Raw genomic sequence first — 26,078 nt, forward strand, 5'->3', positions numbered from 1 at the left:
CATAATATCAAGTTTTTTAATGACTTGCTGACATTTGTCTTATGCCTGGCAGATGCATATGACATACGCAGAAGACACATCCTAAAGGAAGCTCCACGTGCGCTGAGGCGTCCAGAGGGGAGGCGCAGGTCCACGTGGCCGCACTGCAGTCGGCTCCGCTCTTCCCGACCTGTCCGTCAAACACAGTGCTGCAGCCTCTGTTACAGTACACTGTCCGTCTCCTCTAGGCAGCCACACTCCTGTTACCGACGTATTCTTGGGGTCTCCTCTAGGCAGGCTAACTTGCTTCTTAGAACGTGTTGTCCCAGCACGGGCACATACACTGTTCTGACCGTCACATCTTGTTGAACTGACTCCTTAGTCATTACATAACGACCTTCTTTGCCTCTTGTAACTGCCTTGGCACAAAGACCATTTTTCTGATGTAAGAATGGCTACTGCTAAGGTGTCTGATTTCCATTGGCGCGGAATATCTAGTCAGGGTTTTGGTTAGTGCTCACTGGATTTCCGCAGGCAGCATGGGGCAGAGACTGGCTCTTGCATTCCGCAGGCCTCCATCTTCTGGTTCCCGGATTCCTGCTGGGGAGTGGTGACTGGCTCTCCTTGCCCACCGCTGGTCCTGCTGGCCATTCTGCATCTTGCCCGCTCTGTCCCTGCGAGGTGCTTGGCCGTCACATTTCTTCATGAAGCAGAAGGTCTCTGTTTCTGTGTGTAGCACATCTGTAAGGGATATTTGCAAGGCTGGCTTTCCGTTTTTGCTAATCTTGAAAGGTTTTTATTTCCCCTTCAGGTGTGGGAGCTTCATTGGGTGACATGTTCTGAACGGCCAGCTTTTCCTTTGAGGTCCTGGATGCTCTCACACATCCTGACCTGTCGGGTGTCTCTTCATCTTCTGGGGGATCCCTTAAGGGCATCCTGGCATTTCTCTCCCACACACTCTGGTGTTCCCTCTGAAAGCTTGATCACCACATGTCACGGTGAAAACTGTTGGTTTTTTTTTAGGCATTTTGTCAATCTCCTCCTCTTCACCGACCAATACTTACTGTATCTTGCGCTGCCCTGGGGAGTCACACTGCCTTCCTTATTCATGGTGCCTGTGTTTCCATGTTGGTTTTTACACACACCTGTTATCTCTTCTGGAACTTTTTTTTTTGGGGGGGGGCTTGATTTTATCCTTGAAATTGTGCCTCTCTGTGTTGGTGAAATGCCTGACACTTGAGTTGAAGCTCCAGAGGTGTTCTGGGGAGGTCAGAGTCTGAGCAGTTGTAGCAACTTTGGCTACAGTGAGCAGGGGAGATGACGGAGCTGGTGTGTCCACAGCAGCAGCCCTTCCCTGTGCTCCTCATCCACCCCCGCACACGCACGACATGGAACAGACACACTGTGTCCCCTCTGCCAGATCTGTCCCGAGCACACAGGGGACTCGGCGTGTCTGCAGTAGGACCACGTGCGTGCACAGCACCCCACAACATCCGTCCCTCTTGTTCCCAGGGTCGCAGGCCTGGGGGAGACATGAGCTCCACCCTCACCCTGGAAACTGCTCTCATATGAGTTGCCTAGCATTCCCCGAGTCAGAACAGAGCTTGGCTCCATATCCGCAAACCAAGACTGATGCTTGGGGGGAAGGGAGGAGCTAGGTGGTCTCCCTTCAGAGCACAGTCATTTGCCAGGCCAGCTCCCCAGGACGACTCCCACCCAGCAAGCATCACGGGGTTCTCCCTCCATTGAGGTCTCCAGAAGCACAGGCTGCAGCAGCCTCCTCCCACAATGCCTGGCCAAGATGCTGCTTCCCAGTTGGGGCCAGCCATGGCTCTGCAGGGTTGCTGGGGCATGTGGCAGCGTGCTGTTCTGAGGTTCACCAGTTGCTCAGCCACATACTGTCCTGTTCCCGTTGTAGCTCTGAGTGTGACACTCAAGGCAGAGCGATCTGAGAACTGAGGCCCCAGGGTTAACTTGCTCTTACAGAGCCGGTGGTGATGCCCAACACGGGAGTGATCACCTTGGGTACCTTGAGTGAGCAAGTGAGCCCTCAGACACCTCAGAGTTGGACCTGGCTGCCTTGGAAGAAGGACACAGCCACTTCAGGGAAGCCCCCACATGGGCAGGATTTGGGTCACTCAGCCCCACAGTGAGGGTGACCCCACATGTAACTGGTGTGAAGTGAATTTGGCCACCTGGAAGGTTCCTGTTGTAAGGTACGTGCCAGGCACTGGCTCAGCAGCAGGCACGTCTGCCACTCGGAAGGCCTGCAGCAGGCAGACTACAGGGTGGGCCTTGCCATTCCTCCCAGCCCAGGCTCTCACGTGCAGGGCCCTCCCTCACCGCCTAAAACAGTCCACACACATCTCCATGTTGGGAGGGGAGGGCCACTGAAGCTTCTCTCAAAAGCCTCAGAAAGTAGGGTTGAGAAGCCACCTCAGGACTGGGGTGAATCGGAGTCCTCTGTGACCAGCTGCTGGGAACAGAGAGCTCTTGGAAGCCACAGCTCCAGTCTTCCGGAAGCTTCTTGGATTAACCTTAAAATGCTTTGCTCATCTGCTAACACGGTGCCTGATTTGAGAAGCTGTTCAGTTACATTTGCTGATGAAATGGGGCTGCCGGTAAAACACCAGGAAGGAGAGCCGCTCCCCTCATGGCCCGAGCAGGAGCTACAGGGTGCAGGGAAGGCGGCGTCCCGGGACTGTGTGTGCAGCCTGCCAGGCACCATGTTGCCTACGAAGGCAGGGAGCAAATTTCTGACTCACCTAAAGGTGTTTCGTGAGGTGACCTGAAGCCCAGTGGGGTGGTTGGGATTCGGTCACATCACAAGGGGGCTGAGCCAAAGGTGCCAGTGTAGGGCCATCCCCAGCGGGGCAGCCCCTGCCTGTCCTGAGGGGGATATGCGAGTGGGGGGGACCCCGCAGGATTTTTCTTGAACAGCCCGGACATAAGGTGCTCCCGAGAACGCGGATGGAGACCCAGTGGGCAGAGAGCAGCATGGGTTCAGGCACGCAAGTTCTCCATTGCGTTCACTGTGAAGTCATCTGCCCCCGGTTATCAGCTCACAGCCTCCTGGGCCTGGCTGCCCTAGGTGCGGAGTCCGGCTCCTGGCCTTGTCCTGGCTGGCTGCAAGTGAGCTGCCACAGGGCTCTCAGCAGCCAGCAGGAGCACAGCACAACAGGAGGCCTGTCCATGGTCAGGGAGGCTGTGGGTCGCTCACTGAACCTCCCGGGGAGTCCCACTGGGCAGCGCAGGCCCGCCACCGACACTTGGCTCACTCGGCGCTTTCACCTGGACAGGTGCTGGCTGGGTGAGCAACTGAGGAAGGGTGCACGCTGGGCAGGCTGGGGACTTGCAGTGGGGGCTGGGCCAAGGTCAGGTCTGGGAAGAGGATGGGGGGCGTGGAGCAGCCGGCAGAGCACAGAAAGCCAGCGCTGACCACGAGTGAGTCATAGTACTGGCCAGGCAGCCCAGCCCATCTGTAGCTGGAGCTGCCCAGGGTGGCCTTTATTGCCCCCACCTGTGACCCCCCCACACCCAGGGTCCCCCACAGGTTCCTGGCAACCTGCCACTGCCCACCTGTTTCTGATGGCCGCCCGCCAGCACCAAGCTGCGTGATTCACAGGGGCCTCACAGCCACCTCATCACAGCGACCACCAAAGCCAGCTGGGGGCAGCTCACAGTGCCCAGGCGCAGCCCGGCTGGTGGCACTCACCTGACAGGTAAGCAAAGCGCTTCTTCAGCTGCTCGTGGATGTCGGCGGCACACAGGGGCACCACGTCCTGGTGCATGATTTCATCTGAGGAAGAGCAGATGGCACTGTCACTCAGAGGTGGCTCCGCCCCTGCCCTGCCTGTGCCCCGCCTTCCCACAACCCCATGGACTGGCCACTGCCAACACTTGGAGGTACACAAGGCTGCGTGTCGAGTGATTTGGATATAAGGTTTATAGAGCACAGAGAACTAGGGACAGATGTGTAGGCCTGGGGGTGCCCCGGGGCGGGCTTGGATCTGACTCACAAATTAAACAGACGCCTTGGTCTCTGTCCGCACCCACACCTTGGAGGTGGTCCAGGCACCACCGGAGCCCCCACCTGCTGCCCGCAGAAGGACCTGATGGCCAACAGGGAACCCACCCTGTGCCGGGCCCGAAACCCACAGCAGAGAGCCCTGGTCTGTGCCCAACTCTGGCTCACACACACCTGCTCAGCATGGTCAAGTCGGCAGCCACAGGTGGAACCCAGGCCTCAGTGACTCAGATGGGCCCCAGGGCTAGACCAGGGGTCTGGGTGACACGGAGAGCGTCTCCCGTTGCAGTGAGAGCAGGGCGGGGGGGAGGGGGCTTGGCAGGAGCGAGTGGCCACAGGCTTGAAGTTCACTGCAGGATGGTGCTGGGCCTTGGGGCCCCACCTGCTCTGGTCTGCGTGGCAGGGGGTGGGTCAGTGCTGGGCATTTCTGAGTAGTTCAGGCCGGTGCCAGGGCTCCCGTCAGCAGCAGCTGCAGCTCCAAACATCATGCTTTCCCCAAAGCGCCATCCCTGCGCTCCTGGCACCAAGCCCCTCAATACTGCCTCCTCACAGCTCGGAGACCCAGACCGCAGACACCTGGGTCTGACACAAGACTCCCGCTAGGTCCAGCACCGCCGTCACACCCCCGGCTCCCGGCTCACATCCTGCTTGTCCGGTCCTGCACGGCAGCGCTGGTAAACATGGCAGCTCTTCAAACACACCTGTTAGCCCACGGCTGCCAGCACCTTTGGGACAGGGAGCCACCACAGCCACAGGCAATGGCACTTGAAGGACCGGGACAGAGGCAAACATGGACGCTCACTGAGGTGCAGCTCACAGCCACAACCTGACATCATGGCAACGGTTCCCATGGAAATCATCCCCATGAGCAGGTGTGAAGCTCACACCCCTGGGAGAGGCTACGGCCACCTTGTCTAGGTCCCAGGAACAGCTGTCCTGAGGTGCTAGCCCTGCTCCTCCCAGGACTCTTGTGGATGGCAGTGCCCACGCTGGAAGACCACGTGTGTGTGAGTGGCCGACATGGACAATCACACATGGTGAACAGTGGTTTTACTCAGGAAAGTGTCCATAGCCCTGGACAGCCGGAGGCTGGCTGCCTGGGGCCAGAGGCCCTTGCTTGGGACAGGGGCAGGCTGGCTTTGCGCACGGTCTCTCCTCTGACTCTGGTGCCTGCTCCTCAGCTCCTCGGTTACCCGCACACCTCCCCACCCCTGATGTGGCTGTCCCTGGCTCATGGCTTCAGGGACCATGACGTAGACCAGGGAGGGATGTCCAGGTTTCCCTCACCCCAACACGAGGCTAGGTTCCTCTACAACCTACAGGCGGCATGCAGCCAAAGCACTGCCCAGTGCCCAGCCCTGCTGTGGGTGTCCCTGGCGCAAGACTGCAGGAACCATAGCCCAGGCCCACTGCCCACCCCCACGCTTGCAGGGACCCTGAGCCAGCACTGATTCTAAACGCTGGGCCTCCAAGTGACCTATTCAGATGGGTTCACACCACATCACGGATGGCCTGGGTCATCATGGGCTATGCTTATGACCAAGGGTGGCTGGGGGCTCTTCTAGCCAGTTGACCCGGAATCCACATAGCCCTTCACAGATGCCTGGGGCCTGGGGTTCCCACCACTTCCTCCTCAGTTTCCTCAATCTGTCCCTCCCCCAAATAGGCAAAATTGTTGGACTGGAGACTGAGAAAAGCTCAGAGCAGTGGCCCTACTGAGATGCAGAGGTCTCCAAAAGTGACCTGTCAGTCGCCTGGGACAGGAAGTCGGGTGACCTTAGGTCTCCAAAGTCACCCAAGTGCAGCCTGGTGCCCGCAGATCCCCCAGCAGGGCCAGATGTGCACAAGGCAAAGAGAAGGAGGCTTTTGTGTGGAAGGGGTCGGGGTGGGGAAGGAGGGGCAGGCTTGATCCTAAGGCCACAGCACCCCCCACCTTGGCGCTGCTTTATTCCAGAACCCTGGCCATGCCTCAGGGCAGGCGGGTGCGGTCCCTGTGGTCTTTCCGTTCAGACTAATGTCCCTTCCTCTGCTAACTGGCTGGGAGCCTTGCTTTAATTTAGGACAGTTTCATCCCAGAAGTCAGTAGGGATGTCCGGGGCAGCACCTCATATGCTCCTGGCCACCAGTGGAGCTGGCTGACTCCCACCTGACTCCCAGCAACTGAGAGAAGGTGCCAGAAGCAGGGTGGGACACCCACACCTGTTTCTGGCAGATGAGAGGGAACCTGGAACTTGCTGGAAAGCAGGCGCTGCTGGTGACCCCGACGGCCCCACCCCCAAAGGACAGCAGAAGACAGGGCTCCACCAAGACCCTCCACCAAGGCCCACGGCGGGCTGTCTAATGACTCCATTATCTCCACCTGTTAAGGAGCCAAGCGACAAAAAAAACATTTCTCCAGGTCCGGCTGGGTGGATGGGGCGCTGTCGCAGGCGCCATGGAGAGGGAAGTGGGAAGAGGGAGGCCACCGGGTTGGGAGCGGAGGCTTGGGCAGCTCTAGGCCTCGGGCGGGGGTGGGAGGCATGGGGCAGGGTGCCCGGCTCATCCTCTGCTGGCCCCTCCCCCTCCTTCCATGCAATCTCAGGTATTTTTAGTGCTGCTTGCGGAGGGATCAGGCTGCGACAAAGGCCCCACGTGGGCTGACGCCCCCAAGCCAGCCAGCAGAAAGAGGCAGATCCAGCCAAGGAGTAGTCACTTCTGAGCTGCCTAGACTGTGGGAATTGGGGGACCAGGGCAGGTCGGTGGATATGGGGACAGTCCCAGGAGACCCACAGCGCCCAGTGCAGTCTAGGGAGCGTCCCTAGACACCTGGCACCCCATGCTGGACAGTCGGCAAGTCTTCCAGTGCACCTGATATTTTCTGTCCCTCACCCTCACGCTGGACACACCGCTGACTGGGGCACTGCTGCCAAAGCTGGGAGCTGAACTCAGGTCCTTCTATGTGTGGGAGACTCCAGCTGCCCCTCTTGGAGGCCCCAGCATTCCTGCCTGCCCCGGGGCACTGGCGGACCCAGGGCAATGGGATTGACTTCCTGGGCACTGGGTGCTGGCGTGGTGCACAGCTGCTGGGGCAGTCTGGGGCCAGTGGGCCTGGCGGGCATTACACATGGCCTGGGGGAGCAGTGGCCAGCTTTGCCATGCCTGCAGGTAATCGCTTCTCCCCTGGCATGCCAGGGTTTGCCTTCAGCCGTTGACACTCCAAGACCCAGGGGGTCATGTGCTACAGGGGGCAGGGGTGGCTTGTGCGGGACACTTGGATGGGGCAGGACACAGCAGACACTTTCAAGGAGCCCTACTGCACACACCGGTGTTGGGCGAGGGTGTCGGTCAGGTGGGCGGCCTCCCGGAGACAACGGACCAAAGCCCTGTAATTGAGGGCTGCGACCCGCCCTCTCCACGCCACTGAGCACTCCCACAGTCGACCAGGCCACCTGGCCTCACCTTGCTGAGCAGGGACCTCGCGGAACTGTCATGTGAGCCGGCTGCCAGGCCTGCAGCCCACGGCGGCCCTGCTCCGCTGTGTAACCAGGGCAGCTGGCCTGCCCTCCCTGGGCCTCCTCCCCATCCCACAGAGCCATGGGCGCTGCTTGTCAACAGGACAAGGCGGGCTGTGCCCACGGAGCCCACCTCCTACTCGGGACAGCAGGGTCAGTGTGTGCCTTCCATTACTGAACAGAAGACACTTCTACTCCTGTTGGGGAAGCACAGATGAGGCATTCGCACCCAGAGGCCCCCAAGCATGGTCTCAGGAGCCAGCCTTCTGCCTCCCCTGGAGCCAAGCCTGTCCTTCAGGAGAAAGCCCAGCAGCAAAGCCAGGCCTGGGAGGGAGGCCAAGGTGGGTCCCAAGGTCAGGGGTTACCAGGGAAGGACCAGGTCTCCAAAGTCAGACCCTCTGCCAAGTGAGGCCCCTGGGCAGATCTCCCCACATGCCCCTCATCACTCTACAGTGTGCCTGGTTTTTCCCCACAGGGCACGGGGTCTCCCAGGGACTGCAGCCCCAGCCCAAGGCGTGCAGGAGGCGCTATGCCTGTACAGGAAGTAGGTGCCCAGCAGGGATGGGCCTCCATCCTCACAGATCCACTCACAACGGCTTGTGCGTGGAACCTCCTAGTGCGTTATGAGGTGACCTTGCCAAAGGCCCCGCCTGAGCCAGGGGTCCTGCAGTGGGGGGTCTGCAGCATCAGTCTCTCAGCCGACCTTCTCAGGTCAGGTACAACCACAGCAGGCCCATCCCACGTGCTCCCACTGCTAACCTGGTCCCTGAAGTCACACACACCCTGACACGCCTGCAGGGGTCACAGGCGCACACACACATCCAGACTGACATGCATACACACACCACTTCACACACAGACATCACATGAGCATCTATGTCACATGTACGAATATGTAGTCACATGTACTCTCACACATACGTCACACCCATGCATGTTGCACTCTCACTCTGTTCATTCATGGCCACTCACACACATGTACAGTGACACAGACTCACAGACACCCCCCTCACACCGTCATTTAGAGGAGGGGTATTTCTGAGCGCTCAGGCCCGGGTGTTACGCCGCTCGCTTGTCTCCCTAACTCATAGATCACGTCTTTGGGGCAGGAGGCCACAGAGGCTGCCAGAGCGGAGAAGCACTCTCCACTGGCAGCAGCAAATGCCTGCGTGTCTCAGCAATCCCGCAGGAAACGCGCGGGGAAAGCTGGGCGCTTGCAGAGGGCAAGCTAGAGGAGTTAGGGTCACCACCGGCTCGGAGCGGTCCTCGGGCAGCGATTCTGGAGGGCCGCCAGGACTCTGCTCCGTCCCCCGATCAAAGGCAGGCGGTCAGCGACAGGCAGGAGGCACCGCAGCGGTCACGTGTGTCCCCAAGTCCCAGGCCGGAGAGCGCAGCGCGTGCCATGCAGCCGCAGTCGTGCGGCCTGACGCTCCGTGGGCCCGTGGAAGGTACATCCCAAAGAGATTTCATAGGAAAATTCCAAAAACAATTCCCAAGCTGTAAATTATTAGAGTATGTTGTCGTGCGTGTGCTGCTGGTGACTCTGTGGCTGACTTCAACATTGTGGCAACTGCCCAGCAGCCACAAACCCTGGCACACCTCGGCTGCCTGAGCATCTGAAGCTCCAGGCCTGCAGGAGCGCATGGGGCGGTCTTGGCAAAGCCCTCCCACCAAAGAACGCAACTGTTGTTCTCACACACACACACACACACACACACACACCCTCTCAGCTTCCCTGAGAGACCACACCAGGGCCTCAAACACTGACTTGAGATACGAAAGAAAACACTTGCCCTCCCAGGCACTGGGCTCCTGTTCTCAGAGACCCATGACGTCATCGTGGCCGGATCCGCATCTAAGGCAACAGAACTGAACTGCCGGGGAACCTGCTACATGAGCCGGTGTCACACACGGGCCCACCACACACCGAGTCTCCTCACCTCACCTCCTCAGACACTGAGTCTCTTCACCTCCTCACACACCGAGTCTCCTCACCTCCTCACACACCACGTGTACTCACCTTACCTCCTCACACAGCCTCCTCACCTCCTCATAGTCTCGTCACCTCACACCCTGAGTCTCCTCACCTCATCTTCTCACACACTGAGTGTCCTCATCATACCAATCTCCATCACATCACTACTGAGGGCTGAGCCTGTGGCTCGGTGGGCTAAGCTCTGCCTGCAGTGCTGGCATCACATGTGATGTTTGACCGGAGGCCTGGTTGTTCTCTCTCACCCTGCTTTCTGAGCGGGAAGGAAGTGGATTTTGGAAGCGGTTGGTCTGCTCTCAGGCGGGCGGCTCCTGGGAAGGCCTGGCTTCAGCCTGGCCCGACGCTGCTCGGACGTCAGACCTCTCTCTCTCGTTCTGCTTCTTACTCTTTCGTTACTCTGTCTCTCAAACACATGAATCTCTTAAGGAATAGGCGGCACTGTGGATATTTACCTGCTGTCAGTTAAAATTACTGTTCGATGAATTAAAATTCACAATAATCCTTATTTTATGCCACATTCCTCAATATTTAGCAACCACACATGGGGAAAGTAGAATTATGACCAGTGACTTCAAAATCAACACTCGCACTCTTTGGCTGTGACCCCGGAGGCCCAGGCCCTCCTCTCTAATGTCCATGCCGAGAGCACCTGTGACGCAGCCAGCCCTCCGCCTCCCTGACCCTGCCGCAGGGTCACAGGCCAGCGCAGGGACAGAGCCAGACAGGTGTCCCCAGGGCAGGGCGCTGCAGCCCCTTAGCAACCGTTTCTGAGCGAGGCTGTGGGGATCCTGAACAAAGGACTAGAGAAGGGAATTCACCCCAGCCTCTCGGGGACAGCTGCCCCATCACCTGTGCACACGTCTGTGCTGCCCAACGGGACAGCAGGGGGGCACAGGCCAGCCAGCATGACTCACACCCCGTGCAGTTCCAGTGCCCGGCTCCCCTGGGCGCCCCACCTGGCCCTGCTCACCCCCCATGATGTTGCAGCCGTCCGCCTGTCTGGCCCCACGTGCTGGACGCACCTGTGCTGGTCTTGAGGAGCAGCCAGAGGGCCGTGATGTCCTGGGACAGCAGAGACATCAGGCTTAAGGTCATGCTGCCTTGGCCAGAGTCGGTCAGGGGCCAGCGACCTGCTTCCCAGAACGCTGGCCACACGCACACAAAGGAAGAAGGCACAGCTCCATCTTGGGCTGTGTGTGGGGACCCCACACCTTCCCGGGCTGCCGCGCGTGCTGTCTGTGTGCTGGCCTCGAGGGGCAGCTGCCACCACCCTGCCCTCGGCCTCAATTAGATGTCCCCGATTAAGGACCTTGCTTATCCTGCTGCCGGCGGTTTAACTGTTGCGATCCCGGTGGCGGCTTAGCCCCTGCCAGCTGCCAGCTCCAACTCCCCGTGTCGCCCTTCGGATCTCTCCCTGCAGGGGCCCCGCGCGTGCTCAGCCATCAGGAGCTGGCCCTGGGGATGTAAGACCGGAGTCGCAGCCCTAGGTGCAGCCCTAGGTCCCATCCACTCGCCCAGTCCAGCCCTAGGAGACACCAGGAGAATGGGCCCAGTGTGGGGTCAGGACCTCCGCCCAGCCACACACCCACGGCAGGGGCAATGGGGGACAGGGAAGAGCCGCAGCGGTAGCGGGTGGTAGCTGCACCTGCTTTGTCCACCTGCCTGCCTCCCAGTGACCTCAGGGGCCACCTACAGAACACCCTGGTGGCACTGGGGACACAGCCAACAGACCAGGGCAGCATCGGCTGGGGGCCAGGAGAGGAACCTGTCTGTCCAGGGTGGGGCTTCCCAGGGTCCCGTGCAGGAGCAGGAAGCGGCAGCTTGGGTTCCCTGCCACAGTTCGGTCCCTCACAGTCCCTCAGCAGCCAGAAGGAGCAGTGAAGCCAAAGGGGCTGAGGATGCCTACCCTTGAAGGCCTCTGTGAGGGTCTGTCCTGTGTCAGGCTCTCTTGCCCCCAGAGGCCTGCGAAGCTCCAGGCTCTTGTGGGGCGGTCTGGTCTCTGACTCGGCCTTCCCCCACCCCCCAGCCTGTCTACCCCTCATTCCCCTGGCCCCTAGCTGAGCTCCCATCCCTGTCCCCCTGTTTCCTGCCCTTGAACTCCTGAGCCCCTGACCCCGGACCAAGTGCCCTTTGCCTCCCACTTCCTGTCACCTGACCCTTGCCCCCCTATGTCTCCGGCCTTTCTGAGGAAACAGCTCTCCCCTGGCCCAGTTCCTCTCCACCAACGCTCACACACACACACACACACACACACACACACTATTTTCCACACTGCACCTGTCCTGCTGCTGGGTCTGGACCCATGTGGACTTGGCTCCTGTGGTCAGACACCAGCTTGTCCATCCATGTCCTCCGGCTTGCATGGGGAGGCCTCTGTCTCCTTCCTTGGGCTCCCGAACAGGGTCATGGCAGGAGGTGGGAAGGGCCTGAGGTGGCTGTCCAGGCTCCGCAGCACACAGCTTCACACAGTAGGTGCCCCGGCTCCTGTCTACAAGACAGCCAGATGGCAAGGCAGGGGAGGGGCCCATGCAGGGCCTGGCAACTCCAGCTGCCATGGTGATGCACCCATAGGCGCCTGGGCATTTTTACCTCCCTCTTTCTGTGGACTTGAGGCACCTGGGGTCACTGACCCTCCACCTGGCCTCTCGCCAAGGCCCCCAAGTGGGGCACAGCTCTCAGCTTCCGACTCCCCATGCTTGGCGGCCAACTCCATGCCTGGGTCCTCCTCTCCATTCGACATGGCCTGGGGCAGTCCACTCTAACACTGAGTGCATGTCCCACTCCAAACACCAAACACCCCTCTCCTGAAGCATGCTCAGGGCGGGTGGCAGCCTGGCCTGCCATGGGGGCCTCAGGGGCCATGGAAGTACCCAGCACCCACATGACAGCAGGAAGCCCTGGAGAGAATGAGTGGCCCCAGAAGGTGTCTGCCCACTGAGGGCCCTGGGCAGATGGTTCTTAGAATACAGATGGTGCCATGCTTGGGGGTACCCATCAGCACCCCAAGCCCCCTCCTTGTCACCCTGCAATTATCCCATGATAGACTTCGCATGCTCAGTGCACCTGGCAGACTCAAGGTCTGTAAGAGAGGTGACCCCTCCTCACACACTGTCCACTGGGATGCAAGCCCCAGGGAGTGGCGGAGATGGGTGGTTTTGGTCACTCACGCCCGAGCTCACCTAGGGATAGGTTCTGGGGCTGCCCCACCTACTGCCCACATAGCACTGGGCACACCATCCGCCCACTGCCAGGCATACCGCCGTGGCTACAACTACTCATCTCTTCCACCTACTGGCAGAGACTCCAAGCTCTCCACCTTCAACTGCCAACTCACCAAGGTCAAAGACCTCACCTCTGACCCAGCCAGGTTGACACTCTCCCTTCTCCTCGGCAGTGCGGACCTGTGTGCTGCTAACTGCGCAGCCGCCTGGGCAGGCAGCCACTCTCTATTTTCTGGGCTGCCTCCTCAGCAGGCACATGGGGGGTGCTTCTGGGGGGGTGACAGGGACTGAGGGTGACTGCAGGTGGGGCTGCAGGAAGTGTCGGGGCGCACCTCAGTAGGTGCATCCACCCCCACGTGACACAAGCAGGGGCCTTGGAGACCCCTGACCCAGGTTTGGGTGCTGGCCCTGCCTGGCACTGCACCATGGGGTACTCAGCCTCCCTAGCATCCCCCTCCAATGACGGAGCACCAAGTCAGCCTTGCTGGGTGCAGGAGCCCTGAAGGAACCAGCTGCCCACGGGTAAGTGGCCCGAGGGCAGGCAGGTTTCCAGCTCCACTGAGGGGGATACTGAGCTGGGGGCAGGTGGCCCCAGGCCCAGAGGGCACACAACTGACTCCTTGGCTACTGGTGGGCTGTGGCCCCGCCCCTGTGGTCTCTGGTAATTCTCTTCAGATGTGCCACAAGGGCTGGCCAGAGAGTGAGGGCAGCCCCATGTGTCCATCATGGAGCCCTCGCAGGGTGCACGTGGGCGGCTGGCCAAGGAAGTTATCTGCTACGTCCGTGTGCTGGCTCAGGTGACTGTCAAGTCAAACGTTCTAACCCATGAGCAGGCGCCATCTTACTCGGCCACATCCATGGGACCCACAGCAACTCAACAAGGACAGTGAGGTCACAGATGAGCTTGGGGGAACCCTGGGCCTGAGTGGGCAGGGCCACAGGCCTGGAACCCAACAGGGCTCTTAACTACTTCCCTTGAGAGGGTCTCAGGCTGCTCCCACCCCTGCCAGCTCCTGATCCGAGATTATTGGTTGATAATCGGTGACTGACAGGCCTCACGTCCGAGCCCACGGCTAGCAGGCAATGGTCCCTGCACCCCCACGGGCAATCTGAATGAAGCTCCTGGCTTCAGCCTGGCCCGGCACTGGCTGTTGCGGCCATCTGGGGAGTGAACCAGTGCATGCTCTCCTTCTCTCTCTGTCTCTCACGAGCGAGAAATAAACCTTCCCACTTCCTACCAGCTTCTCTTCAGCAGCCAGGCAAGTAAAGTCACCCGTCTGCCCCAGAATGCTCAGACCCCACCCCAGCAGTCAGGTGCCCCAGCTGCCTGCCCACGGCTCCCCGCCTGCCCAGCTCCAGCTGCTCCCAAGGCCCTGGATGCCAGCTCTCCGGCTTTGCTGTTTGGAGGCCAGGCCAGTGGCAGGCCTCACCTTCAGCTTTATTTTGCATGGTCAGGGCCTGGCGGCCAGCACAGTGAGCGTCCCCCCAGCCCCAGCCACTCCGCGCCACACCTCCACCCACCCAGCACTCTCAGCTCAAACACAGGACCGCCTGGCTCTGGGCAGGTGCATGTGGCCAACAGCACACACGGGTGCAGCCTGGTAAAGGGATTAGGAGGGCGTGGTCGTTCATCTGGCAAGGCCACCATGGTTCACAGATGCCGGCCTGAGGGGTCAGGGGGCATCGGGAGCTCGGGGAGAGCTGGCCTGGCAGGAACTGCCCCAGGGGTGGGCTGTCAGGCATCCTAAGTTCCTCCTCCTCCCCGTCACAAACCTGCTGGGCCAGGGTTTGGGAGGGCGAGGGGGGAGCCTTGAGCTCCCTGCCAGCCGCTGCCTGTCCTCAGGAGCCTGCTTTCCTCACACGCGTGCAGGAAGACGTCTTGGGGTCCGCCAAGGGCTCGCTGCTGCCTCGGAGGCGCCTGACAGCATGGCTGCGCGGCCCGGGCAGGCTGTGCACCTAGAGGCCAGAGGCGGGCTTTGGGTGCGTGGGGGCGGCCACCAGGTGTGTCTGTTTGGGCAGCAGTTTCATAAGGTGTGGAACGCGGGAGCAGGCAGCTTTCCAGGTGGGGCTGGGCCTGGCTGGGACAGGCAGCACACAACTGCGCCCAGGGTGTCATGGGCGGCACCCCGTCACTGCTGGAGACCCGTGGCTCTGTCTTGCTCCTGAGACCCGCAGATGTGCCCTGAGGAAGGGACCGCACAGGAAGGCCATTCCCCCAGATAGAGTTACGTCACGGAAAGTGCCTAGATGTGTCGCACGGAACCCCTGACGCAGCCGCATCTGGTCCAGTCCTGCTCAGCGGTGCCCGCAGGCATGAGCATGTCAAGGCGCCCCCAAGCCCTCATGGCCACCCTGGCTTTCTTGTGTCAGGATTCTGATTACTTCGCAGGGAACTGGACGGTGTTGGCATGGAGAGACACAGCGAGTGAGCCCCAGGGGTGTACGAACCCCGAATCTTGTAGCAGCTGGGCTCGGATCAGTGATTCAGCCAGTGTGCCCTTTGTGGTGATGGGACTAGTGTCTGAGCCGCCACAGCAGTCTGCTGGGGAGGCGGGCGTTGGCAGGAAGCTGGTCTCGGAGAGGAGCCAGGAATCGGGCGCCAGCGCTACAGTGCTGCCAGATGCCACCCCCGTGTTTGGCCGTGAGCTGGCCCCATATTGCTCAGAGATGATGGGAGAGCTCGGCCAGCTTATGTAGGCTCAGAACTGGGCACGTGGGCATGGTACTGGTGGGCTGAGCTGTCTGGGAGACGGGTACTGGGCCTGGTGGTGTCCTGGCTGTGTTGACAGAATGTGCCGGCAAGCTGGCCTGCTGGCTCCTGCTGCTGTGGCAGGACTCATCCACTGCCCCTTCTATGCTGCAAACTCCCTCCCATGGGCTGGGCTCCATTCACTGCTCCTTCTGTCCAGTGGACAGCCCTGGCCAAGCACCAGCCCTACAACTCTCATGGGGCAGCCCCAAGCCGGAGACATGGCACCTGGCTTCATTTACTCCCTGGGGTGACGGATACAGCATGGCCCTCACCACCGCACCCTGTGGCTGCGGCACACGGACCTCAGCAGTGACCATCAGGAGGGAGTAGATGGTGCTGGACAGGCTCAGAACTGTCCTGGTGGCCCTGAGCAAGGCCCAGGCCTGAGGACGCAGCTTCCCAATGCAAGCCACACGTTTGAGCCTCCAGCCGCCCTACGGGGTCAGGGTTCTTACTCCAGCTGCCCACCCCCAACCCTCGCTCCCCAGCGTTCTGCAGGGCCTGGAATCAGCTCTGAGCACTGCGCACTGCGCACCCTGAGCCCGGGGGGCCAGAACACCTCAAGGGCAGGCCATGTCCTCCCCCTCCGTGTCCCTGGACCTGAACCACACATGGTGCAGGCGCCTGCACGCCTACCTCCCGCTGGTTGCTCTCTGTCCGCTTATCACAGATTCACACTTTCAGAGTGGCGGGCTGCACCCAAGGGGACTTGGCAACGTCTCTGCTGGCTGCCTTGCCAACATGGAAAATAAACATGAACGCACCGAGTGGCCACACCCACAGGGCAAACAGGGACAGGACCTTGGGGTGCCCATACCACCAGCTACATTCTGTACGCGGGTGCCCTGCCCTTCATGCCATGGTCACCCTGTATCTCCCCAGACACACATGCTTCGTTCCATGCACCCTGAGACACCCGACCCCACTCCTCCCTGGGGATGAGCCAGGCCACAGACCCCCTCCATGCCCGGTAGCATCAGTTTACTGCCTGAGTTGGCTCTGGTGACGACAATGAGTGGCAGTCCCTCAGGCTCCTGCCAGACCTCACTCACAGACACACACCCTGAACACATACGTGTACACACATGTACACAATGAGGACACAGCAGTACACACACATGCACATGAGTACACCATGTGCACAAAACCCACTGTGTGCCCACGGGCTGCCATCCCATCCCTCACTGGCCAAGTGCCATAGGCTTTCACCTCTCCGCAGCCGGGTTGCCTCGTGGGCATTGCCCCATGCACTAGGAGCAGCGTTTGCACGCTGGGCATCAGGGAGGAGAGGCCCTAGACCGAGCTAACCTCTCACAGAGAGCCAGGTGGGGCCCTCCAGGCCTACCCACCCTGGTCCTGTGGGAGCGTGGCCCCTGGGTACACAGCAGGAGGCGCTGGGGTCCTGCGTGTCTCTGTCAAGGACCCGCTGTCCTCACACACTCTCTGCCGGGACTGTGGTCCAGGCTGGACAGCGTTCTTACCCCCACACGCCAGCTCACACCCAGCTGTCTGCAAGGACCCCACTGACTGGAGTCTTGAAGGAGGTGTGGAGGGAGGCAGGAGAGGCTGCCTGTGTCCCGACTGCCCTTCCCAGGCGAGGGTCCCTCGGGGAGCTGAGGGCAGGGGGCGAGGCTGAGCACAGCTCGGCAGCCTGGGGATGGAAGCCCCTCACTAGCCTTGCTCAGGTGAGGGAACCAAAGCCCACTCACCGTGGGAGACTGGGCAGAGCCTGCCTGGGGCACGGGGCATGGAGCCACACACAGGCAACGTCCCCTGCTCCCTGTGCAGCCACGCCTGGACCCCTGTGTCCGCCTGTCCCGTGCAGGGGTTGGTGTGGCCAGGTCTGCTCATGCCGGGTGCTGCCTCACTCCACAGCCCGACCCTCAGCAAGCCACATTGCTGAGGTCACTTGACCTCCTCATCTGGTGACCCTCCTGGCGGCCCCACACGTTTCCCCCACCTCGGACAGACGAATGAGAGATGACACAGCCAGCAAGACCCCAGCCCTGCCTCAGCCCAGGTCCCGCGTCTCAGAGCAGGTGGGTGCCCGGCGGCTCTGCAAGGGCTGGACAGAGTGGTGGGGTTGGCCCCAGCAAGCTGCTCCATGCCCTCAGCACTGAGCGGAGGAGGGGCTGCTCCTCAAGGAGGCCTCGCCGTGTGTCCCTGTTGGGGGATACCAGTGTCTCCCACCGTGGCTTGCATCTAAGGACATGGCCGTCGTGCTGGGTGTGGAATGCCATGTCCGGCGGCTCTGCAAGGGCTGGACAGAGTGGTGGGGTTGGCCCCAGCAAGCTGCTCCATGCCCTCAGCACTGAGCGGAGGAGGGGCTGCTCCTCAAGGAGGCCTCGCCGTGTGTCCCTGTTGGGGGATACCAGTGTCTCCCACCGTGGCTTGCATCTAAGGACATGGCCGTCGTGCTGGGTGTGGAATGCCATGTGCCCTGAGGGGGACGGTGCACTGGGCCAGCCTGGCATGCCAGCTCCCAGAGGCTATGACGACACCCTGGCCCCACACCGGGACCCAGGGACAGCCTGGGGCTGGCAGACTCACCTTCGGCTGCAGCCTGCAGCCAAGAGCGGCGCAATGAGAACAGGTGGAAGCTCTTCATTTCCGCCACGGAAATCCACCCGGGCCCACGGGCTGCCACTCCGGGGGCTGCCAACCCAGCAGCTGCCAAGCCGGAGGGCCAGGCGCTACGGTGTGGGTGCAGATGCTGACCCACACTCCCCATCCTCTCTCAGCTCACCGGGGGCTCCCGGCCCGCACTTTGCCCTGGGAGTCTGCACGAGCCAAGGGAGTAGTTCTCTACCCGGATGGACAGAGCATTAAGAGGCAATTACCACCAAAGGCTAACATCTAGCCGCACCCTGTGTGTTGACACAAGGGTGAGGGCGGGCCCTCGGGCTCAGAGGGGCATGGGCAGATGGTCCTGGCTGTGACATGCTGGCGGGTTGGGGGCTCTCTGGTTGACCCAGACACCCCTAGCGTCCACCCATCCCAGAGCTGAGGCGGCCCTCTGAGACGGAAGGGAGTGCCCCATTGCCTGCCCAGGCCTGGGCCCCGCCCCAGCACTCTAGGCGGATGCCCGGTGCAAATGGTGGACATTAAGGGTGCCCCATCCCAGCAGGGGTCCTGCTACAGCCAGTGTACCCTGAGGTCCCTACTGCCCCAAACACCCCAGCAACACCACACAAGGCGGGGGGGAATGGAGCTGCCACCCCAGTGGAGGAAGCTGGAAATACTGCTGCATCCCGGGTCCCACAGACTCCAAAACCTCACAGGAAGATGCAACAAGGGCCACAGGGTGGGTCCCCACATGGCGCCACCTGCCCCCATGTGCCCTGCTGGGCTGTTGAAGATGAGGATGGCAAAGACGAAGGCTCTCCCTGCTTCCGGTGGATACTGGGAAACCTGCAGACTCCCAGCCACACCCTGCCGGCGCTTGCTCACAGCCACCCACCCTTGGTGACATCATCTCTCAACCCTGTCCAGCCCAGGACAGGGGTTGGGGTGTGCCCTGGGCTCCCCCTCCTCACCCAGCCTCCAGCACAAGGAATCTCAGGCCAGCCATGGTTGGAGCCTCGGCAGGGCCTGCCTGGGACCCAGCACTGCAGAGACATGTCCAGACATCCACCAGGAATTCCATGTGTAGGAGAGACACCACAGTGATGCTGTGGCAGGGTGGGTGACATGGGGTGGATGGTGCAGGGTGGACGGTGTGTGGTGGACGGTGTGTGGTGGACGGTGTGTGGTGGACGGTGTGGGGTGGACGGTGTGTGGTGGACGGTGTGGGGTGGACGATGTGGGGTGGACGGTGTGTGGTGGACGGTGTGTGGTGGACGGTGTGTGGTGGACGATGTGTGGTGGACGGTGTGTGGTGGACGGTGTGGTGGACGGTGTGGGGTGGACGGTGTGTGGTGGACGGTGTGTGGTGGACGGTGTGGGGTGGACGGTGTGGGGTGGACGGTGTGTGGTGGACGGTGTGTGGTGGACGATGTGTGGTGGACGGTGTGTGGTGGACGGTGTGTGGTGGACGGTGTGGGGTGGACGATGTGTGGTGGACGGTGTGTGGTGGACGGCGTGTGGTGGACGGTGTGGGGTGGACGGTGTGGGGTGGACGGTGTGTGGTGGACGGTGTGTGGTGGATGGTGTGGAGTGGACGGTGTGGTGGACAGTGTGGTGGACGGTGTGGGGTGGACGGTGTGTGGTGGACGGTGTGTGGTGGACGGTGTGGGGTGGACGGTGTGGGGTGGACGGTGTGTGGTGGACGGTGTGGGGTGGACGGTGTGGGGTGGACGATGTGTGGTGGACGGTGTGGGGTGGACGGTGTGTGGTGGACGGTGTGTGGTGGACGGTGTGGGGTGGACGATGTGTGGTGGATGGTGTGTGGTGGACGGTGTGGTGGACAGTGTGGTGGATGGTGTGTGGTGGACGGTGTGTGGTGGACGGTGTGTGGTGGACGGTGTGGTGGACAGTGTGGTGGATGGTGTGGGGTGGACGGTGTGGGGTGGACGGTGTGTGGTGGACGGTGTGTGGTGGATGGTGTGGGGTGGATGATGTGTGGTGGACGGTGTGTGGTGGACGGTGTGTGGTGGACGGTGTGGTGGACAGTGTGGTGGATGGTGTGTGGTGGACGGTGTGTGGTGGACGGTGTGTGGTGGATGGTGTGTGGTGGATGGTGTGTGGTGGACGGTGTGTGGTGGACGGTGTGGGGTGGATGGCATGGGCGGATGGCGCGGGAAGAATGGTGCGTGGTGGACATGCGTGTGAACAACGCGGGGTGGGTTTCTCCCAGGATTCCCCCCAGGAGACCGTTTCCGCCTCACAGGTGAGCCTCCAGCCAAGTCCCTGCTTGTGCCTTGGTGCCTAAAGGCTCTGCTCTCCCGCAGGGACCATGGCCTCCCTCCCATTGCTGGACCTGCAGGACGCGCTCAGCTCAGGCAGGACTTGCCAGGGCACTTCCCTCAAAGCTGCTGCTCTGACCTCCCTGTCCCCCGGGGGGCTCCCATACCTAGCTCTGCAGGGTTCTGCCCCTCCCGCCTGGCTCTCCCGGGCTTGTCCACGGTAGCCCCTCTGCCCGCCTGCAGCTCTCAGTAATCCGACAGACCCTGCATGGCAGCCTGGGGTGTCCGGGACCCTCCATTCCCGCCAAGGCTAAAGCCAGGTGCTGGCCTCCTGCTGGAAGGTCCAGACCACAGGACTGGCATCATTCCTCTGCCCCAGCGGCTCCCTGACCACAAGGGTCTGGAGAACCACGCGGGCAGCCAGCATCACCCTGGGCTTGTCATCTGACAAAGGGCACATTGGCACAGGGACAGCCTGTTGGAACCCCACCTGCTCCCACTCTGCTGAGGGGCAAGGCCCCGGTCTCCTGCGTCGTGCTATTCACGGACACCTGCCAGCCTGTGGCCTGGCGCCTGCAGGACCCCACAGCGCTGCAGACAGGGCCTGGACAGGGATCCCATGGACACAACTGCCGTGCACTGCCCAAACCCCCTCCTCCTCCAGCACATACCCACCACCACCTGGGGAGTTCTGCTGGCCCCTCCTCCACCGGAGCAGAAACACAGGGCACAGAGCGCACCCCGAAGGAGCCAGCCAGATCCAGTGGGGGTCTCGCATGCACACAGAAGGGACAGCCCCAGGATAGGCCACCACTCCTCACCTGGCTGTGGGCTCCTGGCTGGCACCCGATGCTGCCTGGACCGTGACCTGGGCCGTGACCTGAGCCAACGGCTGGGCCCCTGAGATGCTCCCTTCCTGGCCATTGGGAGTGAGGGCAGCGCCGGCTGCTCAGGTCCTGAGGGGGTCCCCGGTGCCACAGCCGCAGGCTCTCCACGCTTTCCTGCACACGCAGGGGTCCCCGGGCACTAATGTGTGTGCCCTGCTGGCTGTGGGGTTGACCGAGTCACCAGATAGATCAAGAAGGATGGCGGCTTCCCAGGGTGCAGACCCGGGGGTCCTCACGCCCAGAGCCTGTGTGAGAGCCCAGCAGAGTGGGCAGAGGAGAAGGCAGAGGCAGGGTGGGGCCCGAGGGCTCGCGGGGCGTCCCCTTCCTCGGCCGGGGCTCCAGCAGTCGAGCTGTGGACAGACGCACCTTCCAAGCCTCAGGAAATCTCAAGTTCAAACAAACGGCACCGGCCTGCAGGAAGGGAGGGGCGGGGCCGGGGTTTATTTTCTGAAACAAAGCGGGAAGTCCCACGGCTCTGGCACAGAGGAAACAGCGCAAGCAGCTTCTGGCACCTTCCAAGGGAGTCGCACGCCCAGCCGACCTCGAGCCCAGCGATTCCCAGGTGCTCAGGAGGGGAGGCAAGGGGACGGCGCCCAGGCGCCCACTGACGCCCTCTTGGGCCCCATCAGGGTTGTCACCTAACTCCATCTCAGAGAGCGGGAAGGCACTGGCTTTCACGTTGGCCTGCACTGTCACAGGGTGGGAGCAGCCACCAACAGGCCTGGCCAGCCAGCAGTACCTTACCCACGCATGGTCCATTATGTGCCACAAAGCCCTGGGGTCACGAGGGTGGCTGAGGGACCTGCTGCCCTCCTTGCCCCCTACCAGCATGGACATGAGCAAGCAGACATTTCTGACCCCTGCTTTCACCACCAGCAGGACCCCCACCCAGAGCACCCAGCACAAGCTGGGCTTTTGAGCCGCACTGGGCCACAGCTCGTACCCCCTCCTCATCCCATCCTCACAGGGCCGGGGGTCCTGCTGCGTCTCCCTCCCTCAGCACCTGGGCGGCTCCCACAGAAACTGGGCTCCTTGCTCAGCACCACCTCCTGCCAACATACCGCCTTCACTTAGGGGAGCTGGAGGGCAAGGGGCACCCTGGGAAGGGGGCTGCCGTGTTTGCACACAGCACTAAAGCCCCGCAACAACACTGGGCCCCTTTGCTGGTGGCAGAGGAGCCAGGGGTAGCGCAGGCTCAGAGTAGGAAGGCAGGGGTGGGAGAACACCTACGGGCATCACCGGCCTCCAGCTGTGCCCCTCCCTGGGTGATGCCCATGGCCCCAGTCCTGTGTGGGTGTGACCTCGTCTCGTGCAGTCCTCCCACCTGCGAGCCCCAGGTCAGCCACACAGCGCCCTGGCCCCCACCTGGGCTCAGCAAAGGACGGAGAGAGGCAAGCAGAGTTCCCATGCCCGGTGCCAGCTGGTCACCTGGCAGCTCACTCACCCCTCAGCCCAGGGGTGATGCCAGTGGGACAGGGGTGAGGGTGGAGGCCTAGTTGGACTTCACTGGCCCAGGAACAGGTGCCTGGCAGGTGCAGAGCCATCGCTGCCCAACTGTGTGGTCGATGGTCTTGTGCATGGCGGTGGCTTATGTCTCCCAAAGGCCCTGCCCCGTCCAACCAGCCTGGCCTTGGCCGTGCTGGTCCACACACGACATCACACCACAGGCGTGAGCACATGGGTGAACGTGGTGAATGGGGGCGGTCAGCTGCTGGGGGCCCAGCACCCCTCCTGCCGACAAGCCTAACTGGGAGAATACAGGAAAACACCTGTGCTGGCAGTCCATCATCTGTGGTCTCACACTGGACCCTGCGCTCCGCATCCTTGCTGAAGGGCATCACACGACAGATGCCTACTTCCAACCAGCACACACTTTCTTGTTGAAACGCAGGCATTCAAAAGCCTCCAAGGTCAGTGTGTGAGCTCTCAGCTGGGTCAGCAAGCCCAGGAATAGTGCATCAGGAGGTCAGACCTGGGAGCGCAGAACTAGATGCCACCCAGCCCGACCTTGGGAAGCCTGACATAACAGGGCACTGGGAAGTAGTGGGCACCCAGGGCCTGAACAGAGGCCCCAAGGGAGGCAGGCTGAATCGCTGTTGCCTGGGCAACTGCCAGGTCTCAGTGTCCCAAAGCAGGGGCCTGCCTTCCCCCACACCCCACAGTGGACTAGCCTTCCCAGCACCTCTCCCACTCACTCCGTGCAGTTAGGCTTTGCCATCACACCTCCACTCCTAACCCCCCTGCCCCCACTGGATCTCTGGGCAGGGGACAGGGCATCAGCCCCTGGGGATGCTGCCAGCCTGGCCATGGCTCCCCGCACAGCCTTCCAGCTCACCGTTCAGCCCCATCTGCTCTTGCTGCTGCCCATCTCAGGTTCTTGGCTGGCTGTGCACACAGCCTGGTCCTGGAGTTGGTGGTCACAGTGCCAGTGTTTCCCCTCGGCCTGACCCAGTGAGGTCGTGAGGCTTCCTTTAGCATGCTCCAGGCTCGAATGGGCTTTCCCGACTCCCAGGGTGCACAGCGGCTTCACCTAGTCCGACTCCCAGGGTGCACTGTGGCCTCACCCGGCCCGACTCCCAGGGTGCACTGTGGCCTCACCCAGCCCGACTCCCAGGGTGCACAGCGGCTTCACCTAGTCTGACTCCCAGGGTGCACTGTGGCCTCACCCGGCCCGACTCCCAGGGTGCACAGCGGCTTCACCTAGTCCGACTCCCAGGGTGCACTGTGGCCTCACCCGGCCCGACTCCCAGGGTGCACTGTGGTCTCACCTGGCCTGATTCTCAGGGTGCATTGTGGTCTCACCTGGCCTGATTCCCAGGGTGCATTGTGGTCTCACCTGGCCTGATTCCCAGGGTGCATTGTGGTCTCACATGGCCTGATTCTCAGGGTGCATTGTGGTCTCACATGGCCTGATTCCCAGGGTGCACTGTGCCCTCACGCACCCTGATCCCCAGGGTGCACAACTGCCACACCCTGCCAGCCTCCTAGAATATATAGGGGCCTGCTCGACTCCCAGCATGCACGGCAGCCTGGCCGACTCCCAGCATGCACGGCAGCCTGCCCGACTCCCAGCGTGCACGGCGGCCTGCCCTATTCTTTCCCCTCTCCCCCGCGCTCGAACCATACACCTTACCATAGCCATACCCAGTCCCCTCACAGCAGCACATCTTCCAAGGGCCCTCAGCCCCCTTTCCTCTCTAGTCAGGTTTTCTCACGTGGATTGTCATGGTGACAGGCCTCACGCGTGACTCGCAGCAATCCCAAGTTGTCCTGAGTCACATGATCGACTGTCCCTGTCCGGTGCATTTTCAGTGACGGCATGGCAATCATGGCGTGAAAATGCCTTCTGCTGCAAGACACGTGTCTTCCACGTGGTCTTGGAGAACTGTCCCAGCTGAACACCCAGAAACAGTGCATGATCACATCCTCAGACGGATGACAGCTGGGCGGGTGGGTGAGTGGCTGGCTGGGTGGGTGGATAGAGTGGTGGGTGGCTGGCTGGGTGGCTGGGTGGCTGGCTGGCTGGATAGAGGGGTGGGTGGCTGGGTGGCTGACTGGCTGGGTGGATAGTTGAAAGGACACAAGGGGTGTGGGTGAATGGACAGACACTTGAGTGGATAGTGGACAGGAAGCCTAGATGACCAGCACACAGGGTGGATTTGGCAGTCTGGTCAGCACAGGGCAGGAAGCCGCAGCCACTGGACTGAAGGCTCTCAGGTAAGTCAGTGTTGTGTGTGAGCTCATCTCCATCCCTGGGTAGGCGCCGAGTACCCCTTCCTCCAAGAGGGGCCCAGTGGGGTGCAGGCTGGGAAGCAGGCTCGCTTGGGAGACGGAATGAGCTGCCAGAGGAGCCCGGTGCCGCTGAGGCTGCATCCATGGCCACCGCCAGAGCTCCCGCCCAGCTCCGTGGGCACTGCATTCAGGTGAACTCCGGGACCCACTCATCCTGGACGCCCACATACTCGATCCTTACCCAGGCCACTGTGAGCTAAGCCCGGCCTGCATTCCTGGAGGGAGGACAGGAGACCACCGAGTACTAGGCTCCCCATGGCCCTATTCTGGCCCCGCGGAATTGTCTCCAACTCAGAGAAGGAGGCTGAGTTTCGGGGTGCAGACCTGGGGGTCTGGTTGTGGCAGAACTCCACAAGAGGGCACGACAGCACAGTGAGCTCCGGCTAGCCCAGCGTCAACACTTGCATTTGCACTTGATTTGAAACGGAACGCCCCGCCCCTTCCCCTCCCCCCACCCCAGCGTGCCTGGGGCACACAGATGCACACGGGCTTTCTGGCAGCCCAGACACTGGAGGCCCAATGAGGGTGTCATGTATGTGCAGCTTAGGACCCCTCTAGATGAACCGAAGACTGCTCAGGCACACACTGGCTGTGGGCAGTGCAGGGCTGTGGTCCCCAGGCAGGGGCCAGTAGAGCTGTGGTGCACCCCACAGGGCTTGTGTAGCCTAAGTGTCCAGCAGCCCAACAGGAATGCGCCCACCAGGCCTGACCAGAAGACTCGTGCTGGCCCCACAGGGTCCCCAGGTGCCTTGGCGACATGACAGCAAGGCACCAAGGAGCACCAAGCCCTCGAGGTCGCAGGACGACGGTGCCACCCCAACCGAGGCACATACCAGCCAGGCGCCCAGCACCGTCCCACGGACACTGCCCACTGTCCCTGTTGTTTATGAAGATGGCGGAAGCGCTTCTGCCATCACAGGTACTCCCAGCCTCACCACGGGAGAGCATCTAGATGTCCATGCTCGGTCAGGGACAGACAGCCACTTCTCCCTCCCTGCTTGAGCCTGTGGCTGAGTTGAGCCCTTCCCTTTTCTTCCCCCCTGTCCCCTGGGGCAGGCACAGCCCCAGGCCTGCTTGGCCAGGAGGCAAGCC

The 26,078-nt window shown here is 61.6% G+C and overlaps 1 protein-coding gene across 6 annotated transcripts in view; it reads right to left on the reverse strand.

The window, feature by feature from the left end:
- The window catches only part of MCF2L (MCF.2 cell line derived transforming sequence like), a 51,142-nt gene that overhangs the window by 23,870 nt on the left and 1,194 nt on the right, over positions 1 to 26,078 (reverse strand). For 2 of the 6 annotated variants that reach the window (XM_058670575.1, XM_058670571.1), the window contains exons 1-2: positions 21,129 to 21,519; positions 3,695 to 3,778 (exon numbers count right to left, since the gene is read on the reverse strand). In XM_058670575.1, coding sequence (XP_058526558.1) covers positions 3,695 to 3,778; positions 21,129 to 21,231 — 187 coding nt within the window. In that variant the 5' untranslated portion in view covers positions 21,232 to 21,519. Of the gene's footprint in view, positions 1 to 3,694; positions 3,779 to 10,512; positions 10,764 to 18,013; positions 18,079 to 21,128; positions 21,520 to 26,078 lie in introns of those variants that run through there. The other 4 variants (XM_058670572.1, XM_058670576.1, XM_058670574.1 and 1 more) reach the window with 3 other exon arrangements.

This window comes from Ochotona princeps, chromosome 12, assembly GCF_030435755.1.
Source record: "Ochotona princeps isolate mOchPri1 chromosome 12, mOchPri1.hap1, whole genome shotgun sequence".
NCBI lineage: Eukaryota > Metazoa > Chordata > Mammalia > Lagomorpha > Ochotonidae > Ochotona > Ochotona princeps.